The 13,778-nt window shown below is 43.0% G+C and overlaps 1 protein-coding gene across 1 annotated transcript; it reads left to right on the top strand.

The window, feature by feature from the left end:
- Positions 1-948: 948 nt before the first annotated feature.
- On the top strand, positions 949-8,877 carry MRPL44 (mitochondrial ribosomal protein L44). Its single transcript, XM_073565180.1, has 4 exons — positions 949-1,508; positions 4,676-5,144; positions 5,229-5,407; positions 8,507-8,877. The coding sequence occupies exons 1-4, from the start codon at positions 1,360-1,362 to the stop codon at positions 8,676-8,678; spliced, it is 969 nt and encodes a 322-aa protein (XP_073421281.1). The 5' UTR covers positions 949-1,359; the 3' UTR covers positions 8,679-8,877.
- Positions 8,878-13,778: the final 4,901 nt, after the last annotated feature.

Raw genomic sequence — 13,778 nt, 5'->3', positions numbered from 1 at the left:
ATGCCATAAAGTTGATTGTGTGCAAAATATGCAGGAAAAGTGCATAAAAAAGGTGCTAATAGTTGCCTGCTGCAAATAAATGCTAGCCACCGTATAGAAAAAGCACAGTCCTATATTCAGTGCACCGACCAAGTCACAACTGAGAGAAAAAAAAAGGGGATTCAGTTTCATTAGGAATGTTCATCCACGTGCTGCATGAAAAGCTGTGAGCCACTTAAATCTCTTTATTTTGCTGCATATAAAACGCTAGTCACGTAAGGGCATAATGATCTCCTGAACTTACATATGTTAGGCCACTTTCACATTTGCGTTTAAGGCCGCAGCGACGCTGCTAAGCCCCACCCCCTGCCGCGCCTCCTCCGGTAGCTGCATGCGTCCTGCGTCCCCTATCTTTAGCACTGGGGACACAGGCCGTGCACAGTATGCGTTTGGCGGCGCATGCGTCCTTTTGACGGTGCGCCGACCAGCGCCAAACGCAACCTGTAGCAATTTGGTTGTGCTCAGCGCACCATCAAAAGGACGCAAGCGCCGGCAAATGCATACAGCGCACGGCCTGCGTCCCCAGTGCTAAAGATAGGGGACGCATGCAGCGTCATGTGCCGGTAGGCGGAGCTACCGGGGAGGCGTGGCAGGGACGGGGCTTAGCGGCGGCCGTGAGCAGGCCAGCGCTGCGGCCTTAAACGCAAATGTGAAAGTGGCCTAAAATTGTGACTTCCCGTTCCTCATGCTTATCAACCCGCTGACGGGCTAGCAGCTTTTCATGCAGCAAGTGGATGACGCTGTCAGCACGGGATGACTTCAAACCAAGCACAGGGCAGAGCCAATCATTTACACCTCACCACCTGCTTGGTTTCCATCTCGGCCTCTTTGATTGACAGCTCTGGCTTCCCAGACCTAGTGAGTGGGGAACTAGTGAGTGTGTGTGGGGTGGGGGGGGTGTATAACGGATTGCCACATCACTGGGGGCTGTAGGACACTGGGGATGTCGCCCGCCAGGTCTGGCACAATGCCATTAGTTTTCATGCTCCCCTGACTCCTTTATTCCCGCCTCATATCTGCAATCTTTCTTCACATAATAATAAGTACACCCTGCCAGACATGGAGAGCGGATGGATTACATGAATACTGAGAGGAGTGAAGACTAGACCTGGTATGCCGTCATGAGGGAATAGATATTCCGTGTGACGGGGCTCCCACCAGTGACAGACTGATTCCGGAACAGCGGCTAGAAACTGCGCGGAACTGTAGACTCGGCACCATGTTCTCAGGGGAAGTGTGTAACGGCTGCACCGCTCTCCCTTCCTGAACTTCCCAAGGTCCCGTGTGCAGGAGCGCGGTCAGTGGGAGCCTGCCTGGATCATGTCCTTGTTGCTGCTGAGCCTCCGCTCTGTGGCGACGACCGGGCTTCGCTGTCCGCCGGTGCGGGGGAAAAAACGCTGGCTGTGGCCGTACCTCAAATATCTGAAGAAGAAGGCGGAGCTGGAGGGTCCTCCACTGCCAGTGCCAAGGTGAGCAACCCCGCACTGCCGCTCCATCCCTGCAATCCCCACACTGCAACTGCATCACTGCACCTGTCCTGTGATCTGCTGTCAGTCACTGAGCTCTACCTGTCCTGTGATCTGCTGTCAGTCACTGAGCTCTACCTGTCCTGTGATCTGCTGTCAGTCACTGAGCTCTACCTGTCCTGTGATCTGCTGTCAGTCACTGAGCTCTACCTGTCCTGTGATCTGCTGTCAGTCACTGAGCTCTACCTGTCCTGTGATCTGCTGTCAGTCACTGAGCTCTACCTGTCCTGTGATCTGCTGTCAGTCACTGAGCTCTACCTGTCCTGTGATCTGCTGTCAGTCACTGAGCTCTACCTACCTAGAATATCATCAAAAAGTTAATTTATTTCAGTTCTTCAATACAAAAAGTGAAACTCTTATATAGAGTCATTACAAGCAGAGTGATGTATTTCACATGTATATTTCTGTTAATGTTAATGATTATGACTTACAGCCACTGAAAACCCCAAAGTCATTATCTCAGTAAGTTAGAATATTTAACAAGAAACACCTGCAAAGGCCTCCTAAGCGTTTAATAAAGTCCCTTAGTTTGTTGCTGTAGACTCCACAATCATGGGGAAGATTGCTGACTTGACAGATGTCCAGAAGGCAGTCATTGACACACTCCACAAGGAGGGTAAGCCACAAAAGGTCATTGCTAAAGAAGCGGGCTGTTCACAGAGTGCTGCATCCAAGTATATTAATGGAAAGTTGAGTGGAAGGAGAAAGTGTGGTAGAAAAATGTGCACAAGCAACCGGGATAACTGCAGCCTTGAAAGTATTTTTAAGAAAAGGCCATTCAAAAATTTGGGGGAGATTCACAAGGAGTAGACTGCTGCTGGAGTCATTGCTTCAAGAACCACCACACACAGACGTATCCAGGACATGGGCTACAAGTGTCGCATTCCTTGTGTCAAGCCACTTGTGACCAATAGACAAGGCCAGAACCGTCTTACCTGGGCCAAGGATAAAAAGAACTGGACTGTTGCTCAGTGGTCCAAGGTGTTGTTTTCAGATGAAAGTAAATTTTCCATTTCATTTGGAAATCAAGGTCCCAGAGTCTGGAGGAAGAGTGGAGAGGCCACAATCCAAGCTGCTTGAGGTCTAGTGTGAAGTCTTCACAATCAGTGATGGTTTGGGGAGCCATGTCATCTGCTGGTGTAGGTCCACTGTGTCTTATCAAGACCAAAATCAGTGCAGCCGTCTGCCAGGAAATTTTAGAGCACTTCATGCTTCCCTCTGCCGACAAGCTTTTTTGGAGTTGGAAATTTCATTCCCCACAAGGACTTGACACCTGTCCACACTGCCAAAAGTGCCAATACCTGGTTTACAAACAACAGTATCACTGTGCTTGATTGGCAGCAAACTCACCTGACCTTAACCCCATCATAGAGAATCTATGGGGTATTGTCAAGAGGAAGATGAGACACCAGACCCAACAATGCAGACGAGCTGAAGGCTGCTATCAAAGCAACCTGGGCTTCCATAACACCTCAGCAGTGCCACAGGCTGATTGCCTCCATGCCACGCCGCAATGATGCAGTAATTGATGCCAAAGGAGCCCCGACCAAGTATTGAGTGCATTTACTGAACATACATTTCAGTAGACCAACATTTCGGATTTTAAAATCATTTTCCAAGCTGGTGTTATAAAGTATTCTAATTTACTGAGATAATGACTTTTAAATAAGAACGTGAAATACATCACTCTGTGTGTAATGACTCTATATAATATGAGTTTCACTTTTTGTATTGAAGAACTGAAATAAATTAACTAATTGATGATATTCTAATTTTGTGGGAAGCACCTGTAGTTTTCGAGCACACCGAAGACACTACTCGGTTAGCACTCGAGAATGCTCAGATAACACCTTATCCGCGTGCGTTCGCTCATCACTAATAGGGATGCATCATAAGAAGATATCCTATTGTTTAAGCTTGTATTTAGGCCATGTTCACACAGTGCGGATTCTGCTGCGGATCTGCAGCGTTTCAGGCTCTGCGGGTCCACAGCAGATTTAGCTGCGTTGTACAGTACCATTGTTTTCAATGGTAAACTGAAAAACGCTGTGCACATGCTGCAGATTTTTCCGTGGGTTCAAATCCGCAGCATGTCAATTCAGCTGCGGTTTGACACCTTCTCCATTGTAGAGGTGTGAAACCACAGGCTAATCCGCAGGTAAACCGCAGGTCTTTTGACCTGAGAATTTACCTGCGGATTTTTCCAAATCCGCACCACATAAAACTACGTGTGCACATAGCTTTATATTAAAGGGGCTTTCAATAATTGCATCCATAGGATTGGAAACAACTTGCTGATTGCTGGGGACCCCTGACGAGCCAGAGAACAGGGCTCTAGAAGCCCAAGAACCGCATCTTTAATAGAGAAAAGATGCACACGCCCTTCCTCGGCTCCATTCCCTGTCGGTGGGACTGTCAGAGATAACGGAGCGCTTTATTAAGCTTTCTCCAGCAGTCCCATAGAAAATTCTTGCATCTTTCCCACTGGCCTAGGCCTAATATCAGATTCCTGCTTCCTGTTGATGGACATTATCAGCAATAAGCAGACTCATACCCTAATCATTGAAAAAAAGCATGACCTGAGCAAAGGTCAATGAGGCAGCAGGGGATAGAGGGCGCTTTGACTTGACTTATTAGTCCATGTTCATATGATCAGGAGTGGGTGATAAATACAGAAGTGGTGACGTGTTTCTATTATACTTTTCCTCTGATTGTCCCACTCCTGGGTTTGGCTTACAAATACTGATCATGTGAACATGGCCTTATGAATGATGGATCCTGTAACAGGATAGAGGTGTCATCTGTCATTGTAATGCTGGTTGTGATGATAATGTGACCTAGTATAGAGCCGGATGACCAGTGTGAGCATTGCCAGATTTCTGATTTTTTTTTTTTTTTATTAATGTACATATTGAGATTGATAATGGGGAAAAAACATTTTTTACAAGAAAAACACATTTCACCTATATTTTATTTAAATGAGGTTTTTCTGTTCTTTTCTGATGACACATTGCCTTAAGATGTACTTTTAGTGTTGACCATGACTGGCCAGAGATGAATGTCTCCACTACGATGATGTAGCTCTGACATTATTTCGTCTCCCTCCGCAGGTCGCAGCAGCCAAACTTTGATTACCACGCGGAGATTGTCGCGTTCTCCAAGCGTCTGCACGAGAACTTCTCCATTCAGCTCCTCAAGACGGCATTTGTGAGTCCTTCCTACCTAGTGCAGGAGGAGAGCCGGCGGAGGGAGCTAGGATTGGACAGTGAAACTGCTGCCTTAAATCTACAAGACAACCAGACTCTGGCCTCAGTGGGTTCAGCCTTCACTGTGTCCTATCTCACCAGTGCTTTACAGCAGGCCTTTCCCAGCCTGCCCACAGCTGGCCTGGAGGCCTTCGTTGACTATCTCACTAGCCAGGAGGTTATGTGTCACGTGGCCCAAAATCTTGCTGTACAAGACCTGGCGTTGAGCTCGGAGTGCCCCTTGTCTCCTGAGACCTTACAGAAAACCTTCTCAGCAGTGATCGGAGCTCTGCTGGAAAGTTCTGGCCCTGACACCACAGGCCGCTTTCTCCAGGTAAATCTATTGTCCTTGCGATATTCAGTCTGGTCCGGATTTCATTATAACAAAGTCTTTATTTTTTCTTTTTCCGTCTTCTAGGATTTCTTAATTGCTCAGATGATCGGGAAGGATTTATTTGATATCTGGCCTGTAATGGACCCAATGTCATTACTTGTTGAGCAGTTATCCCAAAGAAATATTCCTCTCCCTGAGCCCAGGATCACAAGACAGTCTGGAGCCACCACTGTGCTACCGGTATACTTTGTGGGACTTTACTGGTAAGCACTATGGGCCCGATTCATCAGAGCTTTTACTCCCAGAATTGTGCCGCAAAATTTGCAGTGATATTTTGTGCCTTTTGGCCATTTCTGCACAGCTGTGATGAAGTGGGCATAGCTGGACCAGGATGGGGTGTGGTAAGCCCCGCTTCTTTGATTCATGACTATGATTTTATGCCTTAAATCCTACTCCAGACACTGACTGGAGTAAGATTATTAGCGAGGCGCACACCTCTTGTCAGATACTCCTGATACATCAAGAGGTATCTGCCTCATAATGAATCAGGAGTGTTTGACTCGAGAACCCCCCTCTTCAACAGCATTGTTTTCCTTGGTCTTGATAAGTTACGGTTAGTTTTGCTGTTCTGCTTAAAATCGTTTTACTACTTCATAAATTGAAGCTAAATCTTGAAGCTTTTTCATCACTTTATAATTGTGGGGGTCCAACCTCTGGGATCCCCACTAATGAGGATACAACACTTATGTAACCCTTTCTAGTTTTTCCCCGCATGGCTTGGAGACCTGTAAGCTCTGTGCAGAGGAACATGGGGACTCCCTGATCATAAAGTGATGGAATCTCTTATCATTATGCCATTACTTTTTTAGATGGAAAAATAATTTTGATTTTAGATAAAATATACAAGCCTTATTGTTTGGAAATCCATGCTCCATTTGCACGTGTGAAAAAAAAAATGCTGATATTGAGAAGGGTCCTTTATATTAGAATTCAGAATACATGAAGGTGAGAGACTTAGTGAAGATCCCCATGGGGAAACTAGTCATCTTCTCCTCAAATTAATTTTGTGTTCCTTCTTCCTAAGATCATAAAATGTTTGTGTACAACTTAGGAGGAAAAATAATCAAAATTGGTTTTGAACGTTAGACCATTTTATGTCTATAGCTTATATCAAGAGATACAATGGGGGGAAATAAGTATTTGATACACTGCCGATTTTGCAAGTTTTCCCATTTACAAAGAATGGAGAGGTCTGTAGTTTTTATCGTAGGTGCACGTCACCTGTGAAAGACAGAATCTAAAAATAGAAAACAGAAAATCACATTGTATGATTTTTACATAATTAAATTGCATTTTATTGCATGAAACAAATATTTGATCACCTGCCAACCAGCAAGAATTCTGATTCTCACTGACGATAGTTTTTCGTTACAGAGCCCTACTACTCTGCACTCATTACCTGTATTATTTGCACCTGTTTGAACTTGTTACCTGTATAAAAGACATCAATCCACACACTCAATCAATCACATTCCAACCTTTCCACCTTGACCAAGACAAAAGAGCTGTCTAAAGGTATTGTCACACTAAGCGATATCGCTAGCAATATCGCTATAACTTGTGACGTTATAGCGATATTGCTAGCGATATCGCTGTGTCTGATACTTACCTCCGACCGGCTCACCCGCTGGTTATCGCTGATCGCGCGAGAACGTCCAGGACTGTTTCTCGTCGTCAGCTTCCTGTGGAGAGACGAGCGTGGACGCGGGCGGGAGGACACAGGATCGTCTAGTGTGACAGGTAAGTAGCGACCCCCGTCCCCAGCGATGTCGCTGGTGAGATCTGCCTGTGTGGCAGCTCACTAGCGACCACGTAGCGATGTACCAGCGATCCTGACCGCGTCATATCACTGGTACATCGCTAAGTGTGACAGTACCTTAAGGACATCAGGGACAAAATTGTAGACCTGCACAAGACTGAAATGGGCTACAGGACAATAGGCAAGCAGCTTGGTGAGAAGGCCACAACTCTTAGCACAGTTATTAGAAAATGGAAGAAACACAAGATGACTGTCAATCTTCCTCGGTCTGGGGCTCCATACAAGATCTCGCCTTGTGGGGTAAGGATGATTTTGAGAAAGGTCAGGAATCGGCATAGAACTACATGGAGGACCTGGTCAATGACCTGAAGAAAGCTGGGACCACAGTCTCAAACATTACCATTAGTAACACAGTACGCCGTCATGGATTAAACTCCTGCAGGGCACCAAGGTCCCCATGCTCATTACCACATGTCCATGCCCGTTTGAAGTTCGCCAATAACCATCTGGGTGATCCAGAGGAGGCATGGGAGAATGCCATGTGGTCAGATGAGACCAAAATAGAACTTTCTGGAATCAACTCCCCTCGGTGTCTGGAGGAAGAAGGATGAGTACAACCCCAAAACCTCCCAACCGTGAAGCATGGTGGGAGAAACCTCATACTTTAGGTGTGGTTTTCTGCAAAGTGGACAGGTTAACTGCACCGTATTGAAGGGAGGATGGATGGGGTCATTTATTGTGAAATTTTGGCCAGCAACCTCCTTCCCTCAGAGATGGGTCGTGGTTGGGTCTTCCAGCATGACAATGACCCAAAACACAGCCAGGGCAACTAAGGTAGTGGCTCGATAAGAAGCGTTTCCAGGTTATGGAGTTGCCTAGCCAGTCTCCAGACTGGAGCTGAAAGTCATTGTTGCCCAGTGACAGCCCCGAAACCTCAAAGATCTGGAGAAGATCTGTATGGAGGATTTGGCCAAAATCCCTGCTGTAGTGTGTGCAAACTTGGTCAAGAACTAAATGTCTGACCTCTGTAATTGCAAACAAAAGTTTCTGTACCAGATATGAAGTTCTGTTTTTCTATTTTATCAAATACTTATTTCATGCAATAAAAGGCAAACTAATTATGTAAAAGTCATACAATGTGATTTTCTGTTTTTTCTTTTTTCTTTCTGTCTCTCAAAGTTGAAGTGTTCTTTGTAGGTGGGAAAACTTGCAAAATCGTCAGTGTATCGAATACCGTACTTATTTTCCCCACTGTACGTCTCTTCATGCTTCCAGGCTACCAACACTCGATAGTCTGATCCTGCCGTCATACTCTTCTGCCCCTGGGTTGTTGCTAAAATACATTTAGTAGGGCTTTTTTTTTTTTTTTTATTATTTAACACCATTTTCAATGTTCTTTCCATAAACTTTGAAAAACGATATTCAGACACAAAATGTGATTGCGAATATTAGTTATCTCAAAAAAAGCCCCCCAAAAAGCAGAGCATGTCCTAATACATCTCATGGGTAAGACACTAAAGCTGTATTGTCTTGTTTCCAACAGCGATAAGAAGCTGATTGCTGAAGGTCCTGGGGAGACGGTCTTTGCTGCAGAGGAGGAGGTGGCCCGCGTGGCCCTGAGAAAGATGTTTGGATTTGCAGAAAGCCGGCGTCCTTGGGATTATTCCCCACGCAGACAGGACATCAGTGATAAGAAGGCCATACATACATCATGACTCCTCGATGTATATACACGCTATGTGAACGGACTTTACACATGACTGTTATATTAGCGATAAAAGGGGCTGAGGTTTCCACAATTATACAGACAGTGGGACCCTGCACCATGGTGGCTTCACTGACATCTCCTGCAGGATGTTTGCTGAGTTTCTGTCTTCATAATGTTAGAAAAAAATGAATAAATCATTAATTATATCTGCATCTTGTTAGGATATAATATACATTGAACATTAATTTTAATTCTATGGTCAGACTTATTCTGCCTCATTAAGTTTTTGTTATATGGAACCGTTCGTGCAGCAGGAAATGTGATATTACATGGTGGTCATTCAGATGTGGTTGGAACAGGTCAGAAAGCATTTAGTAGTAATAATTTCCAAAGTCGGTCATACACATACCCACAGGGATTGAGCATTCAAATAGAGACAAGGAGAACATGCTGCTGTCAGACAGCAAAGATAGTGGTGACACTGCAGGAGAAACAAAGGATTGGGCATGTTAAAGCACAGCATGTCTAATCATTCCTCCAACATCTGCAGTCAGGGCACAATCAGAAGGCCATTGCATCACTGACTGTTCCGGCAGAGATGGGAGGGATAATAATGAAGCCTCACTGGGACCCACCAATTTTTGTCTTTGGGGATTTCATGTTTTACATAAAACTGCATTGTTTTGGATATTTCCTGTTACTTAGGCTTGATAAAACTTTGCTGAAGTCATATGCAGAATACATGCATTTTATGTGCGTTTCTCTGTTAAAGTGCACTAAAAATGCATATGCATTTTTTGGCCCCTGAGTATCCTCATCTCAATTAAGTCCATGAGGAAAATCTGTGAATAAAATTCATTGTTTCCACAACTGAGTGTGACAATATGATGCATATGGGAAAGCTGCTTTTCCATTGGAGGAGGCTGTTCGAGTCCTCATAGAGTGACCAGACCACTTTTTGTATTAAAGAGAAGGCACTATAAATAAAAACAACAAGAGAATATGCTACGTAATAAGGGATGATGCTATACACAAGGAGATGACCACATGTAATAATGGGAAGGCACTATACATAAGATTGCACTGTAATAGTGGATGACACTATTTAAAAAGATATGCCGCTGTATATAACAGAGAGGAAACTAATGCATTATGGCGCTATACATAAGAACGTACACTATGTACTAAGGGACAGCGCTATACATAACAAGAAAGTACACTATTTACTAAGGGACCGTGCTATACATAACAAGAGAGTACACTGTGCTAAGGCACGATATTATACATAACTAGAGAGTATGCCATTTACTAAGGAACATTATACATAACAAGAAAGTACACTACTAAGGTACAGGGCTATCCATAACAAGAAAGTACACTTCTATCTACTAATGTACAGCGCAATACATAAGAAAATACACTATGCATAACAAGAAAGTACACTATGTACTAAGAGAAAGCGCTATACATAACAAAAAAGTACACTGTACTAAAACTCATGTACTAATGCTATATGTAACCTTAGTGATATTATTTAAATTGATGCTAATATACTTAATCAAAATAAAGGAGATTAAGAAAAAAATCTCTTATTGTAGGTTTTAAAATGAAATAGACAATTTAGGCTGTGTTTAATCTGTAAGCTGTTAATATCAGAAGGTACCAGCACTAAACACTGTGCCATAGGACCACAACTAAAACAGTGTTATAAAACATAGTGTAATAAAAATCAATAAGTATAAGGAAATTAATAAAACAAAAGATGGGTGGCTGCCATATAAGTGTAAATGATAGGCAGTCTAATAAAACCCTAAGGCTGTGTTCTCACAATGAGTTTTTGGTGAGTATTTGATGCTGCTTAAAAATCGTAGCGTCTTACAATTTCAGCACTCAGGGAGGGACTTAGAGATTTCATGCTCACCGAGCTTTTTTTTTTTTTTTTTTTTTTTTATTCTTTTTTTTTTTTTTTACTCCGTGTAAACTGACCTACGGTGCATGTTTCAAATCCGCAACATGTCTTGTGCTTACACTACGTTTTACTGTGGGTATGGAAAGTATTCAGGCCCCTTTATATTTTTCACTCTGTTTCATTGCAGCCATTTGGTAAATTGAAAAAAGTTCATTTTTTTCTCATTAATGTAGTCTGCACCCCATCCTGACTAAAAAAAAAATCAGAAATGTAGAAATTTTTGCAAATTTATAAAAAAAATAAACCTGAAATATCATGTGGTCATAAGTATTCAGACCCTTTGCTCAGTATTGAGTAAAACACCCTTTTGAGCTAGTACAGCCGTGAGTCTTCTTGGGAATGATGCAACAAGTTTTTCACCCCTGGATTTGACGATCCTCTGCCATTCTTCCTTGCAGATTCTCTCCAGTTCCGTCAGGTTGGATGGTGAATGTTGGTGGACAGTCATTTTCAGGTCTCTCCAGAGATGCTCAATTGGGTTTAGGTCAGGGTTCTGGATGGGCCAGTCAAGAATGGTCACAGAGTTGTTCTGATGTCACTCCTTTGTTATTTTAGCTGTGTGCTTAGGGTCATTGTCTTGTTGGAAGGTGAACCTTCGGCCAAGTCTGAGGTCCAGAGCACTCTGGAAGAGGTTTTCATCCAGGATATCTCTGTACTTGGCCGCATTCCTGTTTCCTTGAATTGCAACCAGTCATCCTGTCCCTGCAGGTGAAAAACACCCCCATAGCATGATGCTGCCACCACCATGTTTCACTGTTTGGATTGTATTGGGCAGGTGATGAGCAGTGCCTGGTTTTCTCCACACACAACGCTTAGAATTATCACCAAAATGTTCTATCTTCATCTCATCAGACCACAGAATCTTATTTCTCATAGTCTGTGAGTCCTTCGTGTGTTTTTTAGCAAACTCTATGCGGGCTTTCATGTCTGGCACTGAGGAGAGGCTTCCATTGGGCCACTCTGCCATAAAGGCCCGACTGGTGGAGGATTGCAGTGATAGCTGACTTTGTGGAACTTTATCCCATCTCCCTACTGCATCTGTGGAGTTCAGCCACAGTGTTCTTGGGGTTCTTCTTTACCTCTCTCACCAAGGCTCTTCTCCCATAATTGCTCAGTTTGGCTGGATGGTCAGGTCTAGGAAGACTTCTGGTGGTCCCAAACATCTTCCACTTAAGGATTATGAAGGCTACTGTGCTCTTAGGAACCTTGAGTACTGCAGAAATTCCTTTGTAACCTTGGCCATAAGTGTGCCTTGCCACAATTCTGTCTCTGAGCTCCTTGGCCAGTTCCTTTGACCTCATTCTCATTTGGTCTGACATGCACTGTGAGCTGTGAGGTCTTATATAGACAGGACTTTATTTGTAAAGGAACACACCTATCAGTTTAATTAAACACAGCTGGACTCCAATGAAGGAGTAGAACCATCTCAAGGAGGGTCACAAGGAAATGGACAGCATGTGATTTAAATGAGTGGCTGATGAAAGGGTCTGAATACTTATGGCCATGTGATATTTTGGTTTTTCTTTTTTAATAAATTTGCAAAAATTTCTACATTTCTATTTTTTTTCAGTCAAGATGGGGTGCAGTGTACATTAATGAGAAAAAAAATGAACTTTTTTGAATTTACCAAATGGCTGCAATGAAAGAGTGAGAAATTTAAAGGGGTCTAAATACTTTCCATACCCACTGTATGTGCAGATTGTCCTCATAGAATTTCATTAGATGCAGAAAATCTGTAGGTAAAAACGCACATGACTGTGTCAATGAAGTTTTGTCAAAGCCAAATATCAGGAAGTGCTGAAAACAAAGCTTTATTTACAGCATGGCACATCAGAGACACAAAAGCTAAAGAAACACAAAAAATGGAAGAAACGCAATGAAAAAAGAGCATAAGTAACCTAATTTACCTACTAAGGTGCTGAATTGCTGCAACATCAAACACTTCCCAAGTACGCGCTGTGGGAATGTAGCCTGAAAAGGCCATCTCTACCATCTCATTGAGTCCATTTGCAAACAGGCATGGAAGCTTATAAATTCAATAAGCCTCACGATACTTAAAGAGGCACTGACATCAAAGTTCTTACACTCTTAATATATTGCAGTCATTATATAGCACTGTGTACTTCCAATTGCTTATTTTGCCTTTCTACCCAGCTAATTCTTCTTTGTTCTATATAGAAACAGGAAGTCTCTTGTCCCTGCATTTATCATTCACCTCTTCCTGACCCAGCTGCTCCCTCTGCCCCGCCATAGACTTTTGCAGTGACTCATGACTCGTACAGGGAAAATTGACCTCCTGTTTCTACATAGAGCTTAGCAGGATTCAGCTAGTCAGTTTTTAATCAGGTGATGTCATAGACCTAATGGAAAAGAGAAGAATTAGCTGGGTAGAAAGGCAAAATGAGCAATTGTAAGTACACAGTGCTGTATAATATAACTGCAATATATTAAGAGAAAACACAAATTCCCCAATCATAGGAACCAAAAATTACAGCACAACTCAAAAATTCAACATAATACACCCAATTCCCTTTGTTAAGACAATTAAGCAAGAACTAGGGATAAGAAGAGTTTTTGCAAACCAAATAAATTGTATTACAATGAACTTGATGAACAGAGCATTACTGCTAATGCAGGCATGCAAGGGCATAAATAACAGCAATTGCACCTTTCTGAAGAAGCTGTGGCGTAACGCGCGTAGGGGTGACAGGCTGGGGCAGCACTCTTCCTTACTCCATGTAAGTGTGATTACAGCACCTTATATTGTTTACATGATTTTGTGCACCTTATGCTTATGATGGTGGGCTAATCCCCTCTATTGTGTGCACTCCTTACTCATGCTACTTATACTAATAGGCTAGTTGTATATGCAGTATAGCACTGATGCACTTTTTTCAGCACTAGGACACTTTACCCTTTGTTCTTCCACTTGTGGTTAAATTGCCTATATTAGCTAATAAATTGAAACTGGGGTCTTTTGTTATTAATTTTTTGTGCTTCAGTAGATTTTGTACAGACTGCTTTTATTTGTAAGGTGCAAATGCTGTTATTTATGCCCTTGTATGCCTGCATTAGCAGTAATGCTCTGTTCATCAATTTCATTGTAATACAATTTATTTGGCTTGCAAAAACTCTTCT

The sequence above is a fragment of the Dendrobates tinctorius genome, unplaced genomic scaffold (genome assembly GCF_039654945.1).
Source record: "Dendrobates tinctorius isolate UK_male_01 unplaced genomic scaffold, ASM3965494v1 ptg000572l, whole genome shotgun sequence".
Taxonomy (NCBI): Eukaryota; Metazoa; Chordata; class Amphibia; order Anura; family Dendrobatidae; genus Dendrobates; species Dendrobates tinctorius.
The sequence above is the reverse complement of the archived record's forward strand: the minus strand, read 5'-3'. Positions and strand labels throughout refer to the sequence as shown.

Bases quoted from the DNA above. Each gene is read 5' to 3' on its own strand.
- MRPL44 (XM_073565180.1), top strand. From the start codon at position 1,360: ATGTCCTTGTTGCTGCTGAGCCTCCGCTCTGTGGCGACGACCGGGCTT. The intron at 5,145-5,228 runs GTAAATCTATTG...TCCGTCTTCTAG, and splicing joins CCACAGGCCGCTTTCTCCAG to GATTTCTTAATTGCTCAGAT. The intron at 5,408-8,506 runs GTAAGCACTATG...TGTTTCCAACAG, and splicing joins TACTTTGTGGGACTTTACTG to CGATAAGAAGCTGATTGCTG.